At 36.0% G+C, this 13884-nt stretch overlaps 1 protein-coding gene across 1 annotated transcript in view; it reads right to left on the bottom strand.

Annotated features, from left to right (window-relative positions):
- PCCA (propionyl-CoA carboxylase subunit alpha) overlaps window positions 1–13884 on the bottom strand; it is a 326677-nt gene that overhangs the window by 275688 nt on the left and 37105 nt on the right. The window contains exons 5-6 of the mRNA XM_070751229.1: window positions 3682–3795; window positions 1689–1742 (exon numbers count right to left, since the gene is read on the bottom strand). Coding sequence (XP_070607330.1) covers window positions 1689–1742; window positions 3682–3795 — 168 coding nt within the window. The remainder of the gene's footprint in view (window positions 1–1688; window positions 1743–3681; window positions 3796–13884) is intronic.

Here is a 13884-nt window from a genome sequence, read left to right as displayed (position 1 = left end):
AATTAATGGAACATATTTGATAAATACTACAATCTGTTTCTGAATGATATTATATATATATAATAGTACTGTATATACCAGGGTAATTTGACACAAAAAACATAACGTAACCCTTCCCTGGTACAGAGCTGAAGCGATTGGATACTGTAGCCTAGAGGTTAATTCTCTGCCTTACAAGGCAAAGGCTGCAAGTTCAAGTCCCAGTGAGGGTATGGCTAGCTGATGAGGCCAAAATAAAGCTGAAATAGATCTATCCTAATCTCCCTTAATTTTCAAATTCAGCAAAAACATGTGACATATATGTGTGTGTGTGTGTGTGTGTGTGTGTATACACATTGTGTGTGGGGGTGTGGGGGTGTGTAACGTTCGTTTTTATTTCATAATTTTTATATTTTTACTGTGAAAATTTCTATACAATAACACTCTAGCACATACATTGTCTGCAGATATTCCAATAATGCATATGTCAATAGAATTTTTCCCCCACTGTTTGGTGAGAATTAGCTATTTTTTATTTCAGCTGTAGCTCTTAGCAGACTATCAAATAATTCAAAGAAAAGAATACTATATAACAATGAATACAAGAGTAGCATAGACATTATTACTGCACATATTCTTTGGTTCTTAATATGGTGTAAATTAGTCTTCTAATAAAAATGGGGGGAAAGGGACTTTTTACTTTGTAATAAATAAATGAATACATAATTTTGCTTAGAATTATTAATTCTTCATAATATGGCTATACTGTCTCAGCTCTCTTGATCAAATTCTTCAACAACATTAAAAACAACATGAAATCCAAATTCAGTGGAACTTATATGTGGGCATAAAACTATCAGGTTAATTGCTCAGATACACTGATGATACTTTCTAGGAAAAATATGAATAACTTTGTAAAAAAAAATAATATTCATGAAAATGAGTACCAATTTTTTTAATCCATCTGAATGCAAAAGTTCAGAGCCAATATTATAATAAAATTAAACAGAATATAATCACCATCTTATCCCAGACTCCTTTGTATGATTTTTGAAGCCACAATTCTTTTCAAAAGTAGTTATTTCCAAATGATAGTCAATGCTAAACTAGCAAATGGCCTTATTTTTTGTCCCTAGATAATTCATTTGTTTCATGGCAAATAAGTAACATAATTCAAAGAAAGGAATACTATATAATTTTTTTTTACTAATTCTTGATAAATTTCTTGTTGCTGCTTCTATTACTAAAAAAAAAAACCAAGATGCAAAGCTTTCACAACACATAGCAAGCTTTAAATAAATATATTTTGGATTTTTTTAAAAAAATAAAATGACGCTTTACACCAGAGGGCTTCCAACTTAGCAACTTTAAGACTTGTGGACTTCAACTCCCAGAATTCTCTAGCGAGCTGGCTGGAGAATTCTGGGAATTGACATCCACAAGTCTTAAAGTTGCCAAGTTTGGGGACCTGTGCCTTACATGATAGCAGCTGCTCTCCTCACCCTCAAGAGTTATAATTCATGTTCAACTTGCTTGCTTTCTTCGCAACTTTCATTCCTCTCCAGCAAATGCTGTGAAGGTGGTGGGAATTTTAATCTCTGATTTCAACTTCCATATATAAATCATACCACTATTAAGATATCTATTCTGCACCTATGTGCAACATAATTTCTCTGAGGCAACAACTGTAATTTTTTTTTTTTAATTACCAAACGCTTGGAGAATTCTTTATTTTCTGAAAGGAATCCATATCCTGGGTGAACCTTTAAAAAAAAAAGACAAAATTTAAGTTTTCTAACGCTAAGCACGCAAAAGCTTAATTTGCACAATACAGTATACACTCAGATTTTATTTTATATGAGATGAAATTATTCTGCTGAATCATTTCTTTAGAAATTCATTGTGGGGAAAAATCTTTCTAGTTGAAATGTTTGCACTAATTACATTATTTAAAAAACTCAATTCATCCACTATATCTAGCACTTTTAGGCCCGATTTAGATTATGTGGCACCTTTAAAAAAATAAGCAAAAAGCATATCAATTTACTTAAAATTACATAATAAAGCAGGCCACCCAACATTACATGATATGTGTGACATCACTCTAGGTCACACATTACTGATTTAATACTCTGCACATAAATGTGTATACTTAATTTATAGAGAACACCTAACATTCCAGATACACTAAATACATAACATTCCAGATACACTAAATATGGATCAGCCTAGTTGAAAACAATACCCTTCAAAGAGATACAGAAATTGGTATTTGACTAGCGTTCTATCTATTTTATTTCCACATAAACAATTAATTTTTTTTCAACATAACTGTTTCATTACCATTCAAGTCTGTAATATTTCTATCAAGTTTATAGTTTTTCCGCTCTAAAACATTTATTATTATTAGAAACATAGAATTATTATTCTATATTATTATTATAATAATATTCTATATTATTATTATTATTATTATTATTATTATTATTATTTTATTAAATTTGTATGCCGCCCCTCTCCGTAGACTTTTCTTAACTATTTATTACTTCAACTGTTACTTCATAGTTATACAATCAGTATCAATGCAAAGTTTCAAAGTATAAAATCTGTAGACTGAGATGAAATGTTAAAGTGCCCCTACCCCAAAATAATGAATACGTTATGCAAATCTCTATACTACAAACAGCACTTGATATTATTACAAAACACAGCAAATGTGAAAAAAAATAATCAGTTTCATAATTTGAATCCTATGTAAATTCACAACTGAGAAAATATAGGCAGTGAACTAAAGATGAAAGCCTGAACTATTTTTATCTCTGTTAAGTCTTCTTAACTAACAATGTAAACATCTGCAGTGTCTGTTGGCTAATTAATGTTGTTTGCCATTTTTCCACCCCCTCCCCCTTTGCAAATGCGCCATACTGAAACATTTATTTCAAAAGAAATGATAATGCTAATTGAGACACTCCAGGGTAATTGCTGGTGTTGGCCGACTCCCATCCCTCACATTGTATTTAAAGATGCTTTTGCATTCAGCAGCTCCGAAGACCACAATGATGCAATAATATCCCTAAAAGTATGTTGTTGTTGCTGCTGTTGTTTTTTATAAAAAACAAACATTCCTGTAAAATTTTGAATCTAGTCCTAATTCAGCAGGAAAAAAACCCAGAATAGATGGGATCTGATCTACTGCAATACATTTAGTCACTAACACAATACATTTAAAAATAATATCTGGATGCACCGCGCATTTCCATGCAAGTGTTTCGCCGCGTGAACATTCTCGTACAGGCGATATCATTAAAAAGTTTGAAAATAGAACTATTGTTTTAAAAAAAAAAACGCACACCATTGTACAAGAAGCTATGGCACAGAAAGGGTTAGTGCTCTAAACTAATTGGGATTTTTTTTTCCCCCCCAGCAAATTTGGAAATGAACTGAAGCCGCTCCCTGGTGTGAAAGCTGAATCCAGCAGCCACCTGCAGGATCAGCGGCCGGCACTGCCAGATGCTACAAAAGCCTTTGATTCCCAGTAGCAATTTCGGCCACATTTAACTCATGTGACATGAACTAAACTGAAATAGCATATTCAATCATTCTTTTCCTCACTTTTTTTTTTTTAATCTTTAAATACAAACTCTAGTGTCCTTGCTTTCTATATATGAAACAGCTGCGGAGGAGAGATTCATTCAGACTCACAGCTTGGGCCCGCGTTTTTTTAATGGCTTCCATGATAGCATCCATGTTGAGGTAGCTTTTACTAGTGGGAGCTGGGCCAACACAGACGGCTTCGTCGGCCATTTTCACGTGGACCTGAAAAGACAAAACGGCTACATTTTAATATACGTGTGCCAGCCAATGTTTACTTCTATTTCCCTACGCTATTAATGTTTAAGGAACAAAAACCGACACAAACGGCATATGAATACATAGATTGTACACACATATAAATCCCAGCACTCAAAATCAGACATACAAGAGAAGGATATAGATAACGAAGACAGGTACACACGGTGCAAATGAGGATATACAATAAATTTCGCTTTATACTAAAGTATAAGACTTTATGATAAATTCAGGGATATTTAGACACACACACAAATACAAATCTGAACATAGTACGCTGATTGTCTATATGTAAATTCAGAATCTAAAACCATTTTGTTAAATGTAACAGCCTAATATCGGCCATTTTCACGTGGACCTGAAAAGACAAAACGACTACATTTTAATATACGTGTGCCAGTCAATGTTTACTTCTATTTCCCTACGCTATTAATGTTTAAGGAACAAAAATGGACACAAACGGCATATGAATACATAGATTGTACGCACATATAAATCCCAGCACTCAAAATCAGACATACAAGAGAAGGATATAGATAACGAAGACAGGTACACACGGTGCAAATGAGGATATACAATAAATTTCGCTTTATACTAAAGTATAAGACTTTATGATAAATTCAGGGATATTTAGACACACACAAATACAAATCTGAACATAGTACGCTGATCGTCTATATGTAAATTCAGAATCTAAAACCATTTTGTTAAATGTAACAGCCTAATATCTTACTACTTAACAGCAAACATTCACGGCTAGTTCCATCTAAGCAGGCTCCCCAGGAAGTTGGGGATAATTAGAGTGAATTGAATGAAGGGATGCAGTGGTGTCCCTTCACAGCATCAGGTCAACTCTATGCCCAAATTAAAGCATATGACTAAAGAGTTCAATATCACTACACATGAACCAGAAAATCTTGAGATTTTTTTTTTAAAGCAACCTTAAGATTCCCAAATTCGTTCTGATCCTTTTTCACACATACTATTGTCAATTATAATATTTCCAAGCCAATCTGAGAAATAAGCAATAGCGAAATAAAATTTCGGGAATCAATTTTGGAGGGGGGGGGGGAAAGCATGTTCTAAAACAGCTTATTTGTTTTGTACTTTAAAGACACTTGATCTTTTCAAAAAATGATCAGAAAGCATCTGTCACTGTATAATTAGAAATGGAGAAAAGCCTTCCATTGCTTTTATTAAATAAACAAAATTTAAAATGTTAGATGATATTCAATGAAGTCCTGAAATATAATTCATTATTTTCCTTTATAGCCTATGACAGAGCTAAATGTAAGTTACGAATGAAAGTTAAAATCACATTTAGCAGGAGGTTCTTTTAATGAATTTAAATTTGTAATAAGCAACAACATCCAAAAGTTGGAATCTGGAAGTATTAAAGACGCAAAAGAAAATGTAAAGACTTGAACACTAAACCTAGGGCTTATTATCAAAAAATATCTAAATAGCTACTGAATTTAAATATAGATTTTGATGGTTTATTATGTTACAATAGTGCAATACAGTACTCCATTTCCTTAGTAACTCCAATCAGTGATGGACAAAGCTACAATTCAAATGTTAATATGTTCTGCATAAGGTTTATAAAATGCTATCCTTAACAAATGTATAATTTTCATTACAATGTAAGATACATATGAATCATATAAATATATATTTTTTCTGAATTTCTCTGAAATTAGTGAAAAATTTAAATTATTTTTTTTAAAAAAACACCTAGTTTTGTAATTTTTCTTATCTTAGTCCAAAAGTGGTAAATGATCCTTTAACCACTACTTTATTTTTAAAAAAATAAATATATTCTTAATTATGAAAAAAAAAATCTAAGAAGCTTGGGAAATGCATATAACTTCAATATGCATTCCATTTTCCAATTATATAAAATCTTAGGACAATTTTCCCACTATTTTTTTTAAAAATAACCCACTGGCAATGATACCATTCAAAAAGCATCCTAAATGGTGTAACGTTCAAACCAGGGTTGTCTACTGAAGTCCCCTGTACCCTTTTTTGACTGCTGAAATGATTATTTTATTCTGAAATTAAGTGTGATCCTATATTCATCTCCATTCTATATTTACAGCAACAAATATTTGACATTTTTCAGAATGAACTTCTTTCTATTTCACAGGTACATATCTACAGTTAATCCTTCCCTTGCAGAGAGGAGAAAGAGGTGGTAGTAAAGGAGAAAACAAATATGTTGCTAAAAGGTTTTTAGAGTTTATTTATATTAGAATTAAAATTTTAAACTGTGTCTTTTGATACTGTGATACCTTAAAACAACACAGAATCACTTTAAGCAAAAAGAAGAAGAATTTAGACAAGGTATATTTTACAATACAGTAAAATTTTAAATAGCAGCCAATATGGACAATAAATGTTAACAGTAAAGTTATGGAACCAGTAAATAAACAAAGTTATGCAAATGGAGAAAAGGTTTCCATTACTTTATTAAAGAAATATTTTAAAATATTAGGTAATATGAAGCATTTGCAACATAGTTATTTTCATTTTTTTTTCATTTGTAGTCTATTGCAGAGCTAAATGTAAGAGAGTAATGAAAGATAAAATTATATTTAGCAGCAAGTTCTTGTGATGTATTTAAATTTGTAATAAACAGCAACATCCAAATGTCAGACAAATAGAATATCAAAAAAGCATAAGACTTGAAAATTAAACGTATTTATTCTTAGCAAAAGATATCTAAATAGCTACTAAACTTAAATATAGATTTTGATGATATAGTTTATTGTGTTACAGTATTGCAATATTCATATTCCTTAATATGAATAAACAAAAAATCATGCTAAGTTTACAAGTCAAGACACACCAGTCTATTCCATCAGGCAACAGGGTCTCATCCTCCCAATATAATAATAATAATAATAATAATAATAATAATAATAATAATAATAATAATTTATTAGATTTGTATGCCGCCCCTCTCCGAGGACTCGGGGCGGCTCACAACACGATAAAAACAGTATTATACAGGCACATTTCCTGTACATTTTCACGATAAAAACAGTATTATACAGGCACATTATACAATATTTCCTTCCCCACATCTTATTAGGGCAACACAAAAGCTCCTGAAATTGGCAACATTCAAACAATATTCAAGCAAAAGAAAAAAAAATTGGGAAGAAGCAATATCGGAAAGATTCCAATTAATCAGGAAGAAAAAAAGTCAAAAGTAGCATCCTAAACAAACATATTGACAAAACTGGAATAAAATTAACATATGATTCCTTTAACTTTTATGAGCCATGGTGGCGCAGTAGTTAGAATGCGATATTGCAGGCTAATTCTGCAGATTGTCAGCAGCTCGAACCTGACTAGCTGAAGGTTGACTCAGACTTCCATCCTTCCGTAGTTGACAAAATGAGGACCCACATTGTTTGGGAGTAATATGCCGACTCTGTGAACTGCTTAGAGCGGGCTCTAAAGCACTATAAAGTCATATGTTACAGTATTGCAATATTCATGTTCCTTAATATGAATAAACGAAAAATCATACTAAGTTTACAACAAGTCAAGACACACCAGTCTATTCCATCTATCTCCAGGACCGCCTTCTGCCGCACAAATCCCAGCGACCGGTTAGGTCCCACAGAGTTGGCCTTCTCTGGGTCCCGTCGACTAAGCAATGTCGTTTGGCGGGACCCAGAAGAGCCTTCTCTATGGTGGCCCCGACCCTCTGGAACCAGCTCCCCCCAGATATCAGGGTTGCCCCCACCCTCCTTGCCTTTCGCAAGCTCCTTAAAACCCACCTCTGTCGTCAGGCATGGGGGAATGTTTGTATGTATGAGTGGGTTTTTTAAATTGGGGTTTTTTAGATTGTCTTTTAATATTAGATTTGTTTACATTGTCTTTTTATATTGTTGTTAGCAGCCCCGAGTCTTCGGAGAGGGGCGGCATACAAATCTAATAAATAAATAAATAAATAAAATGTAAGTTTAAGTGATATTGCTATTGCTGTTAACTAAGGGATATAGATTCTTTTCCCTTGTCATGGTCAGATCATTTCCTGCTGAGGTTAGACTTTAAGATGCTATTCCTCCATCTCAGGGAGGCAGAGACAATTAAGTGGTTCCGCCCCAAATAGCCTAATGGACCCTAAAGAGTTTCAGAAGGAGATTGGGGTGATACCGGACTCCCTAATCCACAATCTGGCTGAGTCCCTGGTGGCTGCCTAGAATAGGGTGGCATTGGAGGCACTGGGCTGAACTGAGCCTTTGCGACCCTTCACAGCGATGGATCCAGGAAAGCTCCATGGTTTACCGAGGAGCTACAGGAGATGAAGCGCCAGAAGAGATGTCTAGAATGACGCTGGAGGACCAATAACTCCAAGTCTGACCAAACACTTTTAAGAGCCTTTATTAGGACTTATTTAGTGGCGATATGGGCAGCAAAATATTCACTTTTTCCGCACTTATTGGAACCACTGATTTGTGCACAGCCACCCTGTAATAACAATAGCATTTAGACATATACCCCTTCACAGTGATTTACAGCCCTCTCTAAGCGGCTTACAGAGTCAGCATATATTGCCCCAAACAATCTGGATCCTCATTTTACCCACCTTGGAAGGATGGAAGGCTATTTCAGCTGGTGATCAGCAGAAATAGCCTGCAGTACTGCACTCTAACCACTGGGTCACTGTGGCTCTCTGATCAAGTGGCTGTGGGTACTGTCTCCTAAAAACTGCATCCACTGTCCATCCTTGGCTTTAGGGGGGAAGAAATTGTCCTCCTCAGAATGGGTCTGCTTTTGGGTGTCCTGCTAGAACCAAAGCTAAAATTAGACCAACAGCTGTGGTTAGGGGGACCTTTGCAGTGGTTCATCTGGTGCACCAATTGTGACCCTACTTGGGTCAGGAGCCTCTCCTTACAGTCACTCATGCCCTTATCACCTCATGGTTGAATTATCTCCTTAGTCACTCATGCCCTTATCACCTCATGGTTGGATTATTGCAATGTACTCTACATGGAGCTACTCTGAAGAATGTTCGGAGACTACAATTGGTCCAGAATGCAGCCACGCAAGTGGTTGTGGGTGAACCAAGATACACTCACATTTCCAAACCTCCACAAGCTGCAATGTTGCCCTATTGGTCTCCGTGTTCAATTCAAGGTGTTGGTTATTACCTTTAAAGCCCTACATGGCTCAGGGCCAGGTTATCTTCAAGACCACCTTCTACCTCATAGTTCCCAGTGACAGGTAAGATCCCACAGAGTTGATCTTCTCCGGGTCCCGTCAGCTAAACAGTGTCGGATGGTGGGCCCACGGGGAAGGGCCTTCTCTTTGGCCGCCCCAGCTCTCTGGAACCAACTAACCCCTGAGATCCGGATTACCCCCACTCTATTGGCCTTCCCAAAAGCACTGAAGACCTGGCTTTTCTGGCAGGCTTGGAGCCGTTGATCTCGCAATTTGTGAGGTCCAGCCTGAACGATATGTATGTATGTGATTTTTAAACTGTTTTTTAATCTTTTATGATGTTTTAAAATGTATTTTCCATATCCTGTTGTAAGCTGCCCAGAGTCCTTCAGGAGTTGGGTGGCATAGAAATACAATAAACTACATTAAATTAATTAAATTAAACTAGTTTTAAACCACAGCCTGGTTATAGATTGTGGAAGTTTATGTATTCTTAACTTCTCTGCGGCTGCCCCGAATCTATGGAATCAATCCCCCCCCCCCAATGTTCGTACTGCTCCCACCCTACTGGTCTTCCGAAAGGCAGTGAAGACCTGCTATGCCGGCAGGCCTGGGGGCCATGAATACTACCATCTGTCACAGCCAAATACTGTTGATTCGATATATTTGGTTGATGGGATTGCTGTGGGGGATTTTATTGTTTTTATTATTTTAATGTTTTTAGCATTAATATTAACTTCTTTTATTATTGTATTTTATTGTGTATTATATTGTTGTAAGCCGCCCTGAGTCTTACAGAATTGGGCACCACGGAAGTCAAATAAATTCAATTCAATTATTTCCAAGGGAAATCCCAATGCAGAAATCCAATATGGAGGTAACAATTCTCAAATAGCTGTTACTAAATCAGACAAAAATGAACTAATAGATGAACTGGGATATTAAATTAAGTTCGTTGGAAGCACTCTTGGCTACTATTCCCATCTGTACATCCAATCTGATTTTGTTATTTCTAAATCATTACCATCCTATCAAAGTCAAGTTGAATATGATTTACAAATTGATCAGACACCTCAAATGATATTTATTTTTAGATAAATGTTTTTAGATAAATTAAAAGTTTAAACTAAGTCACAGAACTTAAAGTCTGTTAGGACCTTAACTCCGGAGGTCGATGGATAGAAGCCTTAATCATTTTTTAAACAAGATTTTTATTTTAAAAACAGAGATAAAACAAATAAAAGACTTTCTCGAAGGACAGTAGAACATATGCTTCTTACATCATGGAGATTCATGGAGGTAGAGGAAGAAGAAGGAGGATAAGGAAGTGACGCGAGAGGAGGATCCAATAATACACACTAGTTAACTGTTTCATTACTGAATGTCTCTGAAGGGCTGTCAATATACAGCGTGACACTAACTACGTGATGATGAACCTATAGCAGTGATGGCAAACCTTTTTTTCCCTTGGGTGTCAAAAGAGCGTGTGTGTATGCTGTTGTGCATGCGCAAGTACCCACACCCAAAATTCAGTGCCTGAGGAGGGCAAAAACAGCTTTCCCCACATCATGAAGGCCCTCTGGAGGCTGGAAATGGCCTGTTTCTCAACTTCTGGTGGGCCCAGTAAACTCATGTTTCACTTTCCATGGGCTCCAAAGGCTTCCCTGGAGCCGGGGGAGGGTAAAAACGCCCTCGCTACCTCCTCGGAAGCTCTCTGGAAGCCAAAAATGCCCTCTCAGAGCCTCTGTGCAAGCCAAAAATCAGCTGGACGGCACAAACATGCATGTTGGAGTTGAGCTAGCGCAACAGCTCATGTGCCAGCAGATATAGACTTAATGAAGACTTAAAGACTTAATGAACTCAATCTGTATAGTCTGGAGGACAGAAGGAAAAGGGGGGACATGATCGCAACATTTAAATATGTTAAAGGGTTAAATAAGGTTCAGGAGGGAAGTGTTTTTAATAGGAAAGTGAACACAAGAACAAGGGGGCACAATCGGAAGTTAGTTGGGGGAAAGATCAAAGACAACATGAGAAAATATTATTTTACTGAAAGAGTAGTAGATCCTTGGAACAAACTTCCAGCAGACGTGGTAGATAAATCCACAGTAACTGAATTTAAACATGCCTGGGATAAACATATATCCATCCTAAGATAAAATACAGGAAATAGTATAAGGGCAGACTAGATGGACCATGAGGTCTTTTTTTGCCGTCAGTCTTCTATGTTTCTATATAGCTCTGCGTGCCAGCTGTGGCACCCTGCCATAGGTTCGCTATCACTGACCTATAGCATATCAGTGGGCATGTGAGGTTATGTTCAGCGTGCATGTACACAAGGGCCAGCTGATTTTTGGGCTCACTGGGAGTCTGGAAAACAACCTGTTTTCAACCTCCAGAGGGAGTGGGGAAGGCCCATTTTTTGCTCTCCTTAAGCTTCAGAATTGGTCCAGGAGCATGAGGAGGGCGAAAATAGCCCACCCCCTCAGAAGTCCTCTGGAGGCTTTTAAATTCATTTATTACTCTTAAGTATATACATAAATAAAACCCAAGAAAACAACAAATGACATGGTAAATTGACTTGAGACTATATATAAACAATAATAAAAACCTTTATAATTTTATTCCATGGGAATTTCAAATCTAAATGCCTAAGTTAAATAAATTTCTATGAGTTACAAAATTAAAACTCCAAGATGAAGGATTGCAGGCTGAGGGCTTTGAAAAGTTTGTTAATTTTAAATATCTAACTGAATAAAAATTGTACTTGATACTAATTTTTAACAATCACCACTGTCAATAGTAGAATATAACATGGAAACCAGAAGAATAGCAGCATTGTTAACAGTTCTAGTAACTCAGTTGAGAGTTCTGGTAAATCAAATTTTAAAGTAAATGTTATAGTAAAAAGTTAAATATAGCTCCATAGTTCCCAAAGTTTTTTCTATAGAGGGTCTACGGAGAAACTACTGTGTATTTACAGATTCTCAAAGCAAAAACTGAATCAGAAGAAGAGGACAAGTCATATCCATCCTGTAGCCAAGAATATTACAGGATGTATTATTGTATTAAACTCAAAAGCATCTTTAATTTTTAAAGTAAAGTCGTTCATTATCTTTTGTAAGAGTTGAGTAAAATTGTAAGCATACTACTCCATTGTGGAAATTTAGAAGTTCTGCAAATCCATCTATCATTTTGCAAACTAATTTCACAGAGAGAGGGGGGGAGAGAGAGAGAGAGGGAGAGAGACAGACAGACAGACAGAAGAAAAGGAAAGAAAAGGAAAGAAAAGGAAAGAAAAGGAAATCTGATCAGCTGCTTGTTTTACATAGCCAGAACTACCTGCCTTTTACTATTTTAAAATAACCATTTTTTAAACTTTAGTTAGTTGATTTTCCCCATTTGGTAGACGCTTCTAACATGAATCTAAATGTCTAATTAAAAAGAAACCCAGCACAAGAATCCTTCAAGGGAAATGAATGCTTAGGTCACCCACTGTTCCAGTTATGCAGTGTAGACTAACCCTTGGCACATTCAGGTCTTAAAGCAATGATTCCAACATCATTGCCCTACACAACCAATCTTCATTGCAATCCACTTCATTCCTTTGTTCTTTTTCCAACATCAAAGGCATGAGTACTGTATGCTTTGTTCGATAAGCCTATTTTGAACATCAGCTGAAATCGTTCACAACAGAAACTTCGTCAACCTAACTATCTTTATAACTCACATCAACATTGTAAAACAATGAAGGATTCCTCACCATAAAGTAGATGTATTTAATTTACTCAATGAGTATATACTACCCCACAGCAAGATAAACCACATTAGTTCATCCCATTGCTTCTCGCTCTTATGCACAATCAAGGCACAACAAAGTCTTGAATTAAAACTCAATTTGATGCAAATTACCTTCAAATCCATTGACTCAGCTATTAATTACATAAAGAGGTAGCATTGCCAAGCCTTGGTCAGAATACAAATCTAAACAGTTTTAGTAATGCATGTTCAATACCAGACAATAAGGTTAAAATCAAGTAGCACTGATAAAAGTGATAGTTCAGAAGAATGGCAGTGAGGATCTAAAAGTGCTCAATGTCTATATTAAGATTTTAAAAATAGCCTCAGTCTTGAGATGGTGATTTCAAAAAATTCGTACAGGCAAGAGATTAATGCTATGACTTTAAGGACGGCACTAAAAATCCAAATTGTTTCTGTTTGGCACCAAAAGTTTCCCTAAACAAACATACTCACACTTTCTGCTTTTGTTTTGTTTTGTTTTTTAATATAAAGCTCTACTAATGAAGAAAGCATAGACCCCATAATTTCTAAGTGGATATATTGGAATAGGCTTTCTCCTTGAGGTGGTGTACATCACATTGTTATTAAAGGAAAACAAACATACTACTTTGCCTTCCCCTTGGGGTACCTGGTTGCATATGGCAGGGACTGTAAACTCTCCCAAATTCTGAACGTTTCATTAATGTTTTCCTATGTTGGCCTTCTCCGGGTCCCATCGACCAAACAATGTCGTTTGGCGGGCCCCAGGGGAAGAGCCTTCCCTGTGGCGGCCCCGGCCCTCTTGAATCAACTCCCCCCAGAGATTAGAACAGCCCCCACCCTCCTTGTCTTTTGCAAATTACTCAAGACCCACCTTTATCGCCAGGCATGGGGGAACTGAGACATCCTCCCCCAGGCTTTTATATTTTATGTTTGGTATGTATGTGTTGTATGGTTTTAATTGCTGGGGTTTTATATATGTTTTATTTTTAATATTAGATTTGTTTCACTGTTATATTGTTTCTATTATTGTTGTGAGCCGCCCCGAGTCTTCAGAGAGGGGTGGCATGCAAATCTAATAAATAATAATAATAA

Source organism: Erythrolamprus reginae, chromosome 4, assembly GCF_031021105.1.
Source record: "Erythrolamprus reginae isolate rEryReg1 chromosome 4, rEryReg1.hap1, whole genome shotgun sequence".
Taxonomy (NCBI): Eukaryota; Metazoa; Chordata; class Lepidosauria; order Squamata; family Dipsadidae; genus Erythrolamprus; species Erythrolamprus reginae.
Note: the sequence above shows the minus strand (reverse complement) of the source record. Positions and strands in the feature narration are given on the sequence as shown.